Raw genomic sequence first — 16,023 nt, 5'->3', positions numbered from 1 at the left:
CTTTGTTGCTCAACCAGGAATCCTGCATCTGCCGCAGCTTCAGCTGAATGGTGCTGCGTGCGCTCTTCAGTATGTCTTTCTTTGACTGTGACTTGGGATCTTCAATGTGGGCTCTGTAGGCTTGGCGTTTGTCTTCTAGCAGGTGCTTGATCTCAGTGCAGTTCTCATCAAACCAGTCTTTGTGCTTCCTGGCAGAAGGCCCCAGGCACTCCATGGAAGTGTTGTACACCGTCTCATGCAGCGCGCCCCATGCTGCCTCCACATTCTGGTTGTCCAGCACGGTGTCAGCAAAGCTCTGCTTGATGCTGCCTAGCTCCAGCTTGTTGACATTCAGGCGTTTGGGTGCTTTCATGCCCTGAGGCCGTCTCTTGGGCTGGATGCGGAGGTTGAGCTTGGAGACGATAAGGCGGTGGTCTGTCCAGCACTTGGCGCCGCACATGGCCCTCGTGACTCGTACGTCCTGCCTGTCCCTCTTCCTGACGATGACAAAGTCGATGAGATGCCAATGCCCAGAGCGAGGATGCATCCATGACGTCCTGTTACGGGTAGGGAGGCAGAAGACGGTGTTTGTGATAAGAAGGTCGTGCTCGGCACATGTCTGGAGAAGTAGTTGGCCATTGCTGTTACAGTTACCAACCCCATGCTTCCCAATCACGCCTTCCCAGGAGGTGCTGTCACAACCAACTCTCGCGTTAAAGTCACCAAGAATGATGAGCTTGTCTGCATTGGGAACAGAGGCGATGACAGCGTTCAGGTCCTCGTAGAACTTGTCCTTGATCTCATCCGGGTTGGTCATGGTGGGCGCGTAGGCGCTGACAATGGTGGTAAACTTCTTCCCGTTGCATAAAGGGAGTTTCATCGTCATCAGGCGATCGTTCACTCCTTTCGGGGGGCCAGCCAGCTTGCCAACGAGGGTTGTCTTCACTGCAAAGCGAACTCCAGCTTCTAGTCTCTCTTCAGATCCGCGACCACTCCAAAAGAAGGTGTAGCCTGCGCCTCGCTCACAGAGTTCGCCTTCTTCTGACAGTCTGGTCTCACTTAAGGCAGCGATGTCGATGTTGTACCTGGCTAGTTCACTCGCAATGAGTGCTGTGCGTCTCTGTGGTCTGGCTGAGTCGCCTCTGTCCAGAAGCGTACGCACGTTCCATGTGGCAATGGTCAATGGGGTGCTCCTTGTTTTCTTCTTTCTTTCCTTTGTGTGTCGACCGCTTGAGTAGGGTCCCCGTCAGCCGCGGTATGCTGACTAGGGTGGTGTGGAGCAGGCAGTGTTTAGGGCACCTTTTCTAGCCCCTTCCTCATGCCATGGAGGTTAGCAGTGCTGTCCTGAAGAGGGCTGTTCAGTCGCTCAGGGGGCTGCCGATCTCCACCGCTGCTCCAGTCGGTGAAAAACGATCATATGGCCGAGCCGCCTGTGTGCAGGTCCGCGGCTACGACTGCCATTGTACCCACACCTGTCGCTTCGTCGCTCGCCTGTCGCCACAGGGCTGGGGGAAAATGATGGTATGGGATGAAGGATAACTGATGACTTGCGCGATGACTTTGTTTATAGTGAGGAGGAGTTGCGCACCGTCGACCTCACTCTCTTGTCCGAGACGGTCTGTATCCAGTGGCAAGACGAGGTCAAGACGACTGGAGATGGAAACGGATGCAGTGGATGACCAGGATATCCTATGTGTCTCATCCTGCCCTCAGCACTTCACAGTGCTCTGCTGCAACCGCCTTCCTCTCCGTTGAACCATGAAGGTTTCTTCCGCAGAGTCCGCCGGATCCAGTCTTCACATGCTTGGGCAGACAAGCCCTAACTCACCGAGGGTTTGAGACCCGTTGGCTACCCTCACCTAGTTTAGCCAGCCTGTCAAAGCCGTTGCCCGGGGGTTGGGCGCTGCCTCATGCTAGCAGCTTCTAGGACCCATAGGTGAGAGCTGGGTGCCGGTGGGGACCAACAGAGGACGAACCACTCCCGGAAGAGCGTGACAAGCCCCCCCCCCCCCCTCTAGAGGTACTACCCCTCCCGTGCACCCCCTAAGGAGGGGGAAATACTAGACCCCCCCCCCCCCTGTCACACACCCCTCCTCTCCCATCCACGACCTCACACACACTGGCAGGTATAAGCACGATGCACGAGCACACACACACACACACACGTACCATGCCGCCTTTGATGTCCAGGCAGACATAAACCCGACCGTATGTTTCCCTACCTCTGAGTGTTGGACTGCCAGTGTTCTCGTTGTTCAGTTGATTGGTTTTGCTCACCCCCACGCGCTCCCCCTTCCCCCCCCCCTCTCTCTCTCTCTACCTCCTTTCCTCCCTCTGCACCCTCTTTCTGTCTCTTTTTCTGTCTCTGTAGCTGTGTCTTTCTCTGTCTCATTCTCTCTCTCTCTCTCTTTCTCTCTCTCTGTGCATCCCTCCTCCCCCTTTCTGTCCTTTTCTGTCTATTTTTCTGTCTGTCTGTCTGTATGTCTCTCTCTGTCTCTGTCCGTCTGTCTGTCTCTCTCTCGCTCAGTAAATCGATAAAACGATGATAATGATTTTCAAGGTCGGTGGGTATCTAGGAACAAGAAAAAAATGGAAGAACGGAGATAAAGAGATCAAAGTAACGAACAGCTAAAAGTATCTGGGCATGACCTTTTTAACTAAACTGTTTGTCAGCTCAGTTTTTGAAGATATATGTCCGAAAAGAAAAAAAGAAAAAAAAGGGGTCATACAAATAATCGATTCAATGAGACGACTGAATTTGGCCGAATCACATTATTAAATTCCTTGATTCACAACTAGAGCTCTGAGTTATGCTGCCGAAGTGTAGGGTTTGGAAGATACCATACAAATTGAAAACGTACACACGTTTGCAATGTATAAAAACTAAACTTTCCACTACATACTTCAAATAAACTAATGTACGGAGAAACAAGTATGTTCCCCATTTATGTTACAGCTGCCGTAAAATGCATAAAATACTGGATGAAATTCATAGGACATCCAATGTTAAGACTGAACAGACAAGCCTTCGACATGCTCTTAATATATATATTTCAACTTTTTAAATATTGTATTTGACATTGCATGTTCACGTCCATTTTGTTGATAATTATATCTCCCTCTGACTGATGGGCACCAAAAACCTTTGTAAAAAAACTGAAACAATTGCTCTTGTTCTTGTTCTTCTCTCTCTCTCTCTCTCTCTCTCTCTCTCTCTCTCTCTCTCTCTCTCTCTGTGATGATGATGATGATGATTATTCGCAGTAGTAGCAGTTGATGTAGCAGTGTTAACAAAAGTATTATTTTTGTGTCGTTATCGTTAATGTTGTTATTATTATTGTTGTCACAAGGACAGGTTGGAAGACTAGGCGATGCCTAAAATCTTTATCCTTGAGTAATAAAGTTTTTGAATCTCTCCCTCTCTCTGTGTCTCTGTCTCTGTCTCTCTCTCGAACTAAAAACAAAACAAGACATTCACTTAAAAGAATCCCCCCTCCCCCCGCCTCCACCCCCCACCCCCCAACAAGAGAGAGAGACAGAGAGACAGAGACAGAGAGAAGAAGAAAAGAGTAAAGACAGAACGAACAAAAGAAATACAGAAAAGATATCAAATCCATTGAAGCAGCGATACGATGTTTCTTATCGTTCCATCGGTAACTGAATTGCTACTGTGAACCTGCGTCCATGGTGCTGAAACGAGATTGTTGTGGTATGAGGGAATAAGACGAAGAAGAAGAATGAGGGAGACTGAGGAGGAGAAGCAGAAGAAAAAGAAGAAGGAAAAGGAGACGAAGAAATAGGACAGAAAGAAAGAGAAGAAAATGGAGGAGGAGGGGGGAGGCTGAGGTGTAGGGAGAGGGACTGAGAAAGAGACAGAGACACAGACAAACAGAGACAGTGACGGAGACAGAGACAGATACAGACAGATATAGACAGAGAAACGCACAGAAATTTCACAAACAGACAGACACTCAGTGGCACGAATAGGATGCGAACAAACTTGAAATTTCCCTTCCGACTGAACAAAAATGAAGGAAAAACAACAACAAAAAACAACCAACAACGAAGAAGTTAAAACTGACAAATGACTGTCCATCTGGTTTACTCTCCCTCTTCCTAATTTCTCTCTTCCCCCCATCCTCTCCCCTCCCCCTCCCCCCACACACATACACACTCCGAGTCGGAATGGGATATAGAAGGGATTTACGCTCCCCGGCCTTAAAAAAAAAAAGAAAGAAAAAAAGGAAAGAAAAAAAAGTTCTTTCTCTTCTCTCCTTTTCTTCTTCTTCTTCTTTAATTCTCTCCTTCATGTTGGCCTCACAATCTATCTGGGCAATAAAATGTGGGTCGACGCTTTGTTGTTGTTGTTGTTGCTTTTTTTTTTATCATCATTTTTTCCGTTTTATTTTCTCCCCCCCCCCCCCCCTCTCTCTCTCTCTTTCTTTCTCTCAGTGTCGCACTCTCTTTCCCCCTCCCTCCTTCCCTATCTTCTCTGACTCTGTGTGTGTGTGTGTGTGTGTGTGTGGAGAGAGAGAGAGAGAGAGCAGTCGAACTGCTTCGGGCTGTGTCAGTGCATTTATTGGCCCGCTGCTTCGCAGTCGGTGCTCTCCCTTCTCTCTCTTCTTTCTCGCACACTCGCTGTGTTTTGTTCAGCGACCTTTTTTAAATTTTTTATTTTATTTTATTAAAAAAAACACAAAAAACCCTCTTTGTCAGGAGGGCGAGTGAGATCGGACTGTGAAAAGCTGGTTTCAGTCTGTGTGTATTTATCTGTGTGTGTGTGTGTGTGTGTCTGTGTCTGTGTGTGTCTGTTTGTCTGAGAGAGAGTGGTGGTGGTGGTAGTGGTGGGTGTATGTTGTGTTGTGTTGTGTTGTGGTGTGTGTGTGTGTGTGTGTGTGTGTGTGTGTGTGTGTGAGTGGTGGTGGTGGTAGTGGTGGGTGTATGTTGTGTTGTGTGTGTGTGTGTGTTGTGTTGTTGGCGGATGGTGATCCGCGCGCTGATGTGTGTGTTTTTTTTCTCTTTTTTTTTCATGAGGTTTTGCGGGTAACAGTAAAAAGTTAAGATTTAGCGGGTAATAATAAAGTATATAAACCATTTTTCATTAAAAAAAATCCTTTCATAAAAGATAATTTCATAAAAAAAAGAAGTTTAAGTATGGTTTGACGAGCTTCTGCTCTTCTTTTGTCATGGTGAAGGCACAGTGCCGAGTTTGAGAGGGGAGGCCACCCACGTTGAAATGGATCGCCTGCGGCCTGGTGGGTACACCCTGTGGGTCGACAGATCGTGTGTGTGTGTGTGTGTGTTACCCTGTTGGAATCACTATTGAGCTCGATGGTTGGAATACAGACGAATAGTACACAAGATAGATAGATAGATAGAGAGAGAGAGAGAGAGAGAGAGAGAGAGAGAGAGAGAGAGCACGACTGTGACTGTGAACACTACACCCGGAAACCGACGTGGTGTGTGTGGGAGTGGTGGGGGTGGCGGAATAGCGGATTGTGGTGTGGTGTGCTGTGTGCAGTGTGTGTGTGTGTGTGTGTGTGTGTGCGAGCGCATGCGCGCGCGAGTCAACCAGTGTCCAAAAGGACGTCGTTCGATTCACCAGTTACGATGATGTTATATTTCGATAATAAAGCACCACGAAAACAAATCAATACATTATGATATTTGAGAGATAATTCCTTTAAAAAACAACAACAACAAAGCAAACAATAACGTTATTGACATATTTATTTTCCCCTCTTCATTCAGACAATCGGGTTACAATACAAAGGTCAATTTCGCATATTCCTGTTCAAATCAGAAAAGTCGAAAGATATTCACTGAGTTCACTCCGACGTGTTCAATGTCTGAGAGAAACTGCAAGAAGCATGAAAGGTATCTGTATGTTTTTAATGCCCGCGCATTTTTCTTGTATTTCCTTTTACACACATAGGTACCTCTTGGTTTAGTTCATGTATGCATGGAGACGTACATAGATTCCCATTACATTATGTGTCGTGTTTGTCTCTCCTCTCCTAAATCTTCCATTCACATTGATTTTTTTTCTTGAGGAATGTGCCCAAGTTTCAGAGGAAAGAGGAAAACCAAAACGTTTCCTGCACGCATTAGGCAAACACTTTAATTGTGAATGTCAGTACCGTTCACGTTCACAGCGAACTTAGTGAAGCAGAGTTGCACCTGCATGGGTGTCTTTAACATTCGAACCCAACTCTTGATGGGTCGTAGCATGAGGAGGGTGTTGGGAATCTGGCATAAATTGTGAGCCTGTGGGGAGGGGGGGGGGAGTGCAGGGGATGGGGTGGGGGGGTGGGGGGTGGAATCAGCTCACTCAATCGTTTGCTCAGTTGTTGCTCGTGGAACTGGAGACTGATGTGGGAAACTGCGGGTGTGTGTGTGTGTGTGTGTGTGTGTGTGTGTGTGTGTGTGTGTGAACCAAACGAGAGAGTGACAGACAGAGAGAGTCACTGAAACAAGCTGTCAGTCGAGAGTGATCAATCAACAGACCAACCTCTTGACCAGCTAGAAAACCTGACACTGACCTATAAACGCTAGTCAAACGGTCTCCAACAAAACAAAACTAACGAACCGAACATCCAATGTCTTGAAAACATTCTGTCACCTCTGTGTGTGTGTGTGTGTGTGTGTGTGTGTGTGTGCGTGCGTGTGTGTGTGTGTGTGATATTATCGTCTTTCTACCAACCCCCCCTAACTCCCACACACGCTCACATACACTCACACAAACCAGTGAGAGAGAGGGTGTTATTGATGGTTTTTGTCGTATTAAGTCGTCCTCCCCCCGAACCCCCTCCTCCACCTTTCCATCTCACCTGCTCCGAGAACTGGGCGTAGTTGATGTCCCAATCACCAGTGGTGGTAAACTTGCACCTCCCCTCACTGCGTATGGGTGGACTTTTTGCCTTCCTCTCTCCGTTGGGGGTGAATGTGTGAAAAGAAATGAGAGAGAGAGAGAGAGAGAGAGACAGAGACAGAGACAGAGGGGCACGATGTCATTGTGTATTAAACTACTACCACCATCGCCACCCATCCACTTCACCTTCCCCACCCAACCCATCCATTAAAAAGAGTGCCCACTTTCCCCGGAACACCGAGGAACTGTCCCATCAACAACATACACAAGGAGGTGGTGTGGGGATGTGGGGTTGGGGGAAATGGGTGTGTGTGGGGGTGGAGCCTAGCCTAATGAAAACAGTTCTGTTTTGAAGTCTTTTCTGCGCTTAGCGTCCATGATGGACGGTGGTTCAAGAGGCATTCTTCTCCGGCGGTATCAACTTAATTGAAGACTTCGACAAATCAACAGACAAGTGGTGACTCTGTTTCCATTTTAACGTCTGTAGAATGCACACATGTTGTCGCGCAGCTATTATTATTGGTCTCCCCCTCCCCCTACCCCCCCTCCCCCCGCCTCCCCCTCAGTTTTAGCCCGCTGAAACATAACGCCACTCTTTCACCCAACTTCAATCATGCCACCCCTCATACAACTTAATTTTCATATTTACACACTTAAAAGATAAAACATCTCAATCAGTGACACGCAGATTCATGAAACTGCGCCATGACTAGAAAGAGGATGAAGTTTCAAGCCTTTGATAGCCTAGGTTATGGAGAAGATCGTACGCGACCACGTTATGAAACACCTGCTGAAAAACTCCCTGATCGCTGAAGAACAACATGGCTTTGTCCCTGGACGATCATGTACTACCCAACTGTTAGAGGTCATGGATATCTGGACAAGCATTGTAGACGATGGAGGCAGTGTGGATGTGGTGTACACCGACTTTCAGAAGGCATTCGACACAGTGCCCCATCGTAGACTTTTGTCTAAGGTCGCAGCCCACGGTATCACGGGGAAAGTGCTGGGATGGATCAAGGACTTTCTAACCAACAGGAAACAGCATGTGATAGTCAATGGTACGCAGTCTCAGGAAGCCAGTGTGAGCAGTGGCATCCCCCAGGGGAGCGTGCTCGGGCCAGTCTTGTTCGTTATTTTCATCAACGACCTCCCAGCTAGAGTTAAGAGCACAGTAAAAATGTTTGCGGATGATACCAAAGTGTTCAACAGAAGTGACACAGAGACGGGACCAAAAGAGCTTCAGGACGACCTTGACCAACTTCAGCACTGGTCTGACACGTGGATGCTTAAGTTCCATCCACAGAAATGTAGCGTAATGAAACTGGGGGGGCAGAAGTCAAAGGCAACATATTACATGACAAGCAAAAATCAAGAGGACGACAGTACAAGGGTGATATTAAAAGAGACTGCAAGTGAAAAGGACCTGGGTGTACTCATTGATGACAAACTGAATTTCAAAGAGCATGTTGCACAGTTGACATCCAAAGCAAACAGAATGGTTGGACTCATAAGGCGATCATTTGATTTCTTAACCGAGACAACTTTTGTTCAATTGTACAAGAGCCTCGTCCGACCACTGTTGGAATATGGCCATTGTGTCTGGCAACCCTTTCACAAAACACTATGTAGTGACATCGAGGACGTCCAGAGGCGAGCAACAAAACTCCTGGGCCCACTGAAGGAGAAGCCTTACCCCGAGAGACTGAAACTGCTGGGGCTGCCAAGTCTGGAACACCGGAGGCTGCGAGGGGACATGATCGAATTATTCAAATACCTTCACGGGCATTACGACGCACAGAGGCCAGTGTTCCAGTCGTCACTTAGTGGGAACCTCAGAGGCAACACCCTAAAACTCCAAAAACAACGCTTTCGCCTTGATGTCAGGGGGAATTATTTCTCTAACAGAGTAGTGACACAATGGAACGGGCTCCCAGACTCCGTGGTCCTGGCGCCATCAGTCAACGCCTTTAAGACCCGCTTAGATAAACACTGGAGGGGCCTACCTGGCCTGTATAACCCAGCCTGTCAGACAACTGATCTGGTCTAGCCGCGCTCGCCACGCATGCAACTATTTCAGTAATAGTTCTTTAGGAACACGAACAGGCCTCGGGAGAGGCCTAAACCGTCGTCTAGTCAAGTCAAGTCAAGTCAAGTCAAGATATGCATCAGCCCTCGCCGGCGCGCCTGGTCGCCAACCACGAACTGATTATACACGAATCTCCTGCATCTTGGGTGGTCTCTCTACCTGGGTGAGCCGTTGCTAAGCAACTAATGTCGGTCTGGTGTTACACGAGCAGTCCTACCGATAATTGACCAATCAGCGCAGCGATCCTCCACACATCAGTCACTGCGCGAGGCGGAGCCCGGCATGCAAATTGGACACAAGTTGAGAGTCAGAACGAACAGTGTAGTTCATGGATTCGAAAGCGACAATGTACGTGTCCCGTAAACTTCGTGCCTTGTGCGATGGAGAGCTGGTCAAACCCAGCTAACAGACCCCTCGAGGTATGTCCGAAAGGCATGGAACGATGTGATTTTGTTGTTGTGTGTGAAATACCGACCCTGCTTCCATGTAGGCCACCATCTTGAGAGAGAGAGAGAGAGGGAGCGAGAGCACATAGCATCTTACGCTTTCCCTCCTTTCCGTTGGCAGGGTCTAACGATGACCAGCGGTACAAAGAGGGACTCCACCCCAAAGTCCGACCCCGAACTGCTGACCAGGACAAGCTGGGTGAATGCTGCAACTGCCTACAGACAAGTCAAACGGGTAGGTTGCCCCGTTTTTGAAGACCCCGGGAGGATTTCGTAGGGAACATGTGCGTGTCGGGGAGTGTGGCGTCGGTACACGGCGAGGTCTGATGCCAGTCGGCCCGAGCAGCGTGTTTACTTAAGCAGGCTTTAGTCACCACTCACTGTGAGGGGATGGTGTTGGCCTCTCCCCTCATGTTGCCGGATTTTTTTCTCTTGGTAGTGGTCGAAAAAAAACACATCAAAGAAATGGTATATATATATGTATATATATAGATAGATAGATAGATATAATGTGTGTGTGTGTGTGTGTGTGTGTGTGTGTGTGTGTGTGTGTTTTCCTGTTGTTTCTTTTACACATGTAGGCACACACTCAGAAAACAGATGCAGATATATGTATGTGTGATTAATATGAATAGCTAATTATGTTGCAGGTAGTATATGCAGATATGTATGTTAATCCCATAGATGTTAGATGAAACCAATGAATTCTCTGGTTTAGTGCATATGTGTGCATGTGTGATTTATTGTGAATAGTCAGTTGAGCTAATATGACCAAAACCATTGTCAAATCACAGCATTTGTTTCATGTGTTGTACACTGTTTCCTTATGGCAGGGCATTAAATGCATAATTATGTTGTCATTCCACTGTAAAGAACCATGTAACATGTTCATACAAGATGTTCAAGACAGATGTTTAAAATTGCAAAGAATGATTTTTTTTCAAATAAATACAATGACAGAAGTGATAGTAAATTGGATGTGCTTTTTCGCAGAACTGCAACTAGCTTCAAAGCATGTAGCTGATTATATTTCATGATACACATACCAATAAATTATTTACACACATGCTTTTTCTCTTCTTTCTCCTCAGGTCACTCACACTTCTGGTTTTTAAAAGTGGAAATCTACATAAACAGTTCAACCAGTTAGAAGTTGTTTGTGTATGTGATACAACATTTTACAATTTGATTATTCAAATGCTGAAGTTACTATATGTGTTGAATACTGCTTGGGTGAATATACTGTATTTTGTGTTGCTGTTAACACTGTTTAACAAACTTCAAGAAAATGGATGCAAATAAAAAGGAGTTCCATTGATAGTATTTTGATTTTTCTTTTTACCATGTTTATCATATTTGTATCTAGCAGCCAGGTTTGTATATATTTCAAGTCTGTTGCACTAAACATCTGATTCTTTTCTGTGGCCTACAATGTCAGCATCACTAATATATATATATATATATATATATATCCCACGTGTTGGAAAGCATTTGTAATCAAATCATGATTATAATCAAGAAAATCAAGCTAAGTTCTTAATGTCAGATAATAAATGTATACACTGTAAACATGCACTTACCACCACTGCTTTTTTTTTTCAGGGCCGGGCTGACGGGAATAAATGTGCACTGTTGTTGCGGTTACATTTACAAAGACATCTGTACAGTTTAGGATGTTTTTTACAATTACACTGTGGGAAAGTGCTGTTCCTTGGATTATTGTTGTTATCCCTGTGTTGTGTTGGATTAAAGACTGCACACATCGAAACCAATGTGGAAGAACTGTGGGTTGAAGGTGAGTCTCCTTTTCCTTTCTTTCTTCATAATGTGTGTGTGTGTGTGTGTGTGAGAGAGGAGTGGGCGGGCGGTGGGGACTGGGAGAGTACATGGATATATAAAGATGTATGCAAACTGTTAACTCTTGATACCCTAAGTTTTTCCTCACACGCCTTGCCCCCTCCCCTGCTCTCCCCTAATAAAACATAAAGCACTATTTTGTGTGTTCTTCTGTGTGTGTCGTGTCGACGCACTCGTTCTGGGAGTGTGTGTCGCATGCATGCGCGCGCGCGCGCGTGTGTACGTGTGTGTGTACACAGCCCGAGCCCGCCATCTTGGATCCTGACCTAGTTGATCGGGGAGGAAGGGAAGGCTGGGCAGGAGAAGCCGTGTGTGGTCCCCCAGCCGCTGGCACACAACGTACACTGTACAGCATTCAGACTGGAGGAATGTGCTGTTCCCCTCTGCCCTCACCAGCATACACTCCCCTTTCTCTCTCGCCACACTTCGCCTTCCCTCCATCCCCTCGTTTTTCTTTTTTCCTTTTTTTTTTCTTTTTTTCTACCCATTCAAACCCCGCCCCCCCATCCCCATTCCTAAAGCTTGTCCAGTAGGTGGACGGTGTCCGGTAGTTTCGCGCCAAACAATCCAAAAAAGTTTGGGCTGATCTTGACGTAGCTTATCGATTTGAGGGGTTGGTCTCACTGAGGACAACACCGTCCCACTCGCGACCTCACAAGCTTTGCAGTTATTTTTAGTTGAGGCAATGGCGAAACTCTCTCGAAGTTTCCCCCCCCTTCTCTTCCTCGCTTTGCTTTCACCGTGTGTGTGTGTGTGTGTGTGTGACACGCTCGGTTTGTGTTTCTTTTTATGAGCGTTTGAAAGCCTTTGCGGTGAAGCAAAAAGGTTGAGTGAAGCGAAGTTTTAGGTTTGGAGAGGAAATTAAACAAAGTAGGAGTCGAGGTGTACCCAAACGAAAATCGGAACACACTGAACATGTGGAATCAGAACTTGAGATGCAAGACTTGAAACATAAAATCGAGTGAGGTTTCATTCAGCAAACGTGAACAGAATCACTGCTATAAGTTTAGATATAAATCATAGAAACTTGAACGCATAAAGCTGGTACATAAATTTCTGAACTGAATGTTAGTTAATAAGTAACTTTATCAGTTAATGTGAGTCTAAACACTGTAACATTGGGTAAAAATACTAAAATTGATAGTGCACACACACACACACACACACACACACATGGATAACGATTCAAAACAATTTCATTCCAGTAATTTTTCGTTAGAATATATTTGAACTCATTTCTCCGACATACTCCTCATTTCCCTCACACCCAGATAAGTTGTCTGCCAGTCTATATCAATATCTTTTGTACATATCAACATTTGTCATGTCATGACTGTTCTTTCTGTATACATCACATGCTTGTTTGCATGCATATGAGCATGTTCATTTCATTTGTTTGTACATTACATGCAATACATATTGTGTGTGTGTGTGTATACTTGTGTGTGTGTGTGTGTGTGTGTGTGTGTGTGTGTGTGTGTGTGCAGTTAACTCCATTATTTCTTTATAGAACTGGCCATGAAAAAAAGGAGTCATTAATGACTAATGTTAAATAGGGACACATTTCTATCACATAAAACTAGTCTAGTTATACGATAGAAAAAATCTTGAGCATTGTGGTGGAATGAAGAATTCTGAAATGTGGAAATGGTTTTGTCATCAGTCATATTTTTTCTATTGCATATTTACATGGGATAGTTGATTTAAAACTTAATAACTGTTCAGCAGGAAGTGAAATTTAAGACAGTAAAGTTGACTTTTGATCCAAATGTGCCCTTGAAAATAAGACATATAATGTTACTAAGGGTAGCAGTCTTCAAGTCATTGAGTTGTAAATTGGGGGTGTGGGTGTGATGGGGGGACTGACTTTAAGTGTAGACTGCTTTGTGGTGTGTGTGTGTGTGTGTGTGTGTGTGTGCGTGTGTGTGCGTGTGTGTGTGTGTGTGTGTGTGTGTGTGTGTGTGTGCGTGTGTGTGTGTGTGTGTGTTTGAATACTATGCATGTGTGTATGCATACATATATATATCTGTTCTGTTCAAGTGTGTTTGTGTGTGTGTGTGTGTGTGTGTGTGTGTGTGTGTGTGTTAATACTATGAGTTTGTGTATGCATTCATGTCTTCTGGGGTGTGTGTGTGTGTGTGTGTGTGTGTGTGTGTGTGAAAACTGCGTATGTGTGTGCATGTATACATATGTGTTCTGTTCATGTGACTGTGCAATATATATAATGTTATGTGCATAGAAAAGTGCATGTGCTTATATATATATCTGAGATACCCTTTGGATATGATCTGTCTGTTTTCTGATCTGTGTGTGTGTGTGTGTGTGTGTGAGCACGTGCATGAGTGTGTGTGTGTGTGTGAGTGTGTGCATGTGTGTGTGTGCGTAGGCAATGGCAGGTATGACCCTCTGTCTGTCACTTCTTCATTCAGTGACAGTGATTCCTCCATTCTATTTCTAACCCAAGCCCACCCCCACCCCACACCTATTTTCACCCTCCCTCACCTTCTGCTTCTGTTACCTTCAACCCCCCTGTCGTGGTGTGTGTGGCACGGTGTTCGTCTTCTGGGACATGGTTGTGGGGCTTTTGCATGCATTATGCTGATTCGTTGTCGTTCAATCAAGCGCCTTGACAGCTTCAAAGCTACATTGGGGGCGGAGACAGGTTACCTTTTTCTTTTTTTTTTTCTTTTTAATGGGGGTTGTGGTGCAGTTGTAGTGTTGTTTGGCTTGGGCTGATCGCTTGGTTTCTTTTCCACCCCCTCAACCGCCCTTCAGTTTAAAAAAAAAATTGGAGGGTGGTGGGTGGGGGATCCCGCCCATTTCTTTTTTTTCAGGAGGAAGGTAACTGCATGGAGGAAAGGGTGTTGGGTGCAGATCGGTAATGGATGTACGCTTGTGACCAACATTCTCTTTCTTGTGTGTGTGTTTGTGTGTGGACGTGTGTCTTCGCATGTTTATCATTTGGTTTATATGCAGCCATGTACCAGCAAGATTTGTGTGTGTTCTTTTGCTTAACGTCTTGCCACATTTGTGATTTTAGACGAAAATCCATCATCTCCCCCATCCCACCCATGCCTTAAAATCATCACTACTTTCCCTGTATAAACGAAATAAGCTAAGCTAACTTACTACCAGTAGAATTACAACAAAGAGTCATTTGGGCTCCAAATTAAACTCTGAACCATTTCAAACACATGTTGATTATCATATATGACATTTCTGATGGAAGCAGATGGAACTGCAGATTTTGTAAATGACATAGGTAGATATGGTTTTAACTGTTCACATTTACGGATGATATGCACGGGGGGTAATTTCATTGCCACAAATGTAAGTCACATTAGAAGTATATTTTGTTTTAATGGCATCCAGTTGAAGTCTGTATTATAAGACTGGTGAGCCTTCTGCTACTGTGATGTTTTTTATTTGTTTGAAAAGAAAACATGCGATCAGTTTTGCATGAGCTATAGTCAGTTACTCAGTATTTTCTCTGTCAGGGTCAGACTCCTGTTTTAGTTTATTGACATGGTTCCAGCAAGTTTTCTCCAGCAGAGAATAACATTCTTGTAAATGAATGTGGAATACAAAGTTTTATGGCATTGTCAATGTTCATTGCGCCTTTCTTTGCACAACGATCCACCTGCTCAATTCCCACAATCCCTTCGTGAGAAGGGATCCAAAAAAAGTTAATCTTTGTGCCATGGATGGTCAAAACATGAGTTATAATTTACATGACAAATTTCTGTTACGAGTTCTCCTATTGTCTTCAGATTAAAAGATTGTAATGCTTGTAATACTGATTTAGAACTGACACAAAATAACACTTGAAATATGGTAATGGAGAGATCTAGTAAGTGATTTAATCCCATTAATATAGCCATAAGTTCTGCTGTGAATACAGAAAAATCTTTACCGATATGATAGTACTTCTCTACTTTTAATGACGGAATAATAAATGCTGCCCTTGCCTGATTGTTATCAAGTACTGAACCGTCTGTATATTCATTAAGTGATATGTTGTAGAAGTACAACAGTTCAAAATTCAAATATTGCCAAGATCAGTTTAAAATCAAACCTTCATTTCCCTAAAAAAAAACCAGTCTATTCACTTCTTCACGACTTTTGGTACTTATACCTCTGGCATATTTAAAACAAATCTAACTGCCCCTTGGTTATCATACACAACAATACCTAAATGGGTGATGAACAATGCAACATTTTACATTAATTACATAGATTTAAAGAAAGCTGAAGGCCCTGCTCTCCCTGCTTTTGTTAAACCTCACATTCATGTGTATGCATGTGTGTGTGTGTGTGTGTGTGTGTGTGTGTGTGTGTGTGAATAGATTAGAATAGCAGAATGGAATGGAACAGAGCAATTAATTTTACCAGTCATGAAGCCTTTAATATTTTATTAGACATCAGGCACACACTAATATAAAAAGTGACTGTCAGTGTCATATATTGATATAATATATGTATGTTGGTACAACATTCAAACAGATATTTTTCGAATCTTGGTTGTGCATCACTTGCTATACAGTATACTACTATTACTAGCATAAACTGACTACAAACACCACATCATAAATGTGTCACTAGATTCTTGTATTATATCCTTTAAAAAAAATCAATTATTTATAGAGTTAAATTTTACAGAGTGACATTTTTGTCAGTTTCCAAGAAATCTACGAAAATTTCTTTTGTTTTGATAAATAATTTATAATTGATGAAGGTAGCCATATGAAAAAAAAAGTATAATGTATTATTTTTAATCTTTT

The 16,023-nt window shown here is 44.4% G+C and overlaps 1 protein-coding gene across 3 annotated transcripts in view; it reads left to right on the top strand.

Moving 5' to 3' along the window:
• Positions 1–16,023, top strand: part of LOC143279988 (protein patched homolog 1-like) — a 156,756-nt gene that overhangs the window by 54,720 nt on the left and 86,013 nt on the right. For 2 of the 3 annotated variants that reach the window (XR_013054979.1, XM_076584392.1), the window contains exons 2-3: positions 9,507–9,620; positions 10,988–11,180. Coding sequence is in view for 2 of the 3 variants with exons in the window: in XM_076584392.1 (XP_076440507.1) it covers positions 9,507–9,620; positions 10,988–11,180 (307 nt within the window). In the remaining variant the exon portion in view is untranslated. Of the gene's footprint in view, positions 1–9,223; positions 9,359–9,506; positions 9,621–10,987; positions 11,181–16,023 lie in introns of those variants that run through there. The other variant, XM_076584393.1, reaches the window with a different exon arrangement.

The sequence above is a fragment of the Babylonia areolata genome, chromosome 3 (genome assembly GCF_041734735.1).
Source record: "Babylonia areolata isolate BAREFJ2019XMU chromosome 3, ASM4173473v1, whole genome shotgun sequence".
NCBI lineage: Eukaryota > Metazoa > Mollusca > Gastropoda > Neogastropoda > Buccinidae > Babylonia > Babylonia areolata.
This window is presented reverse-complemented; position numbering and strand designations above follow the sequence as displayed.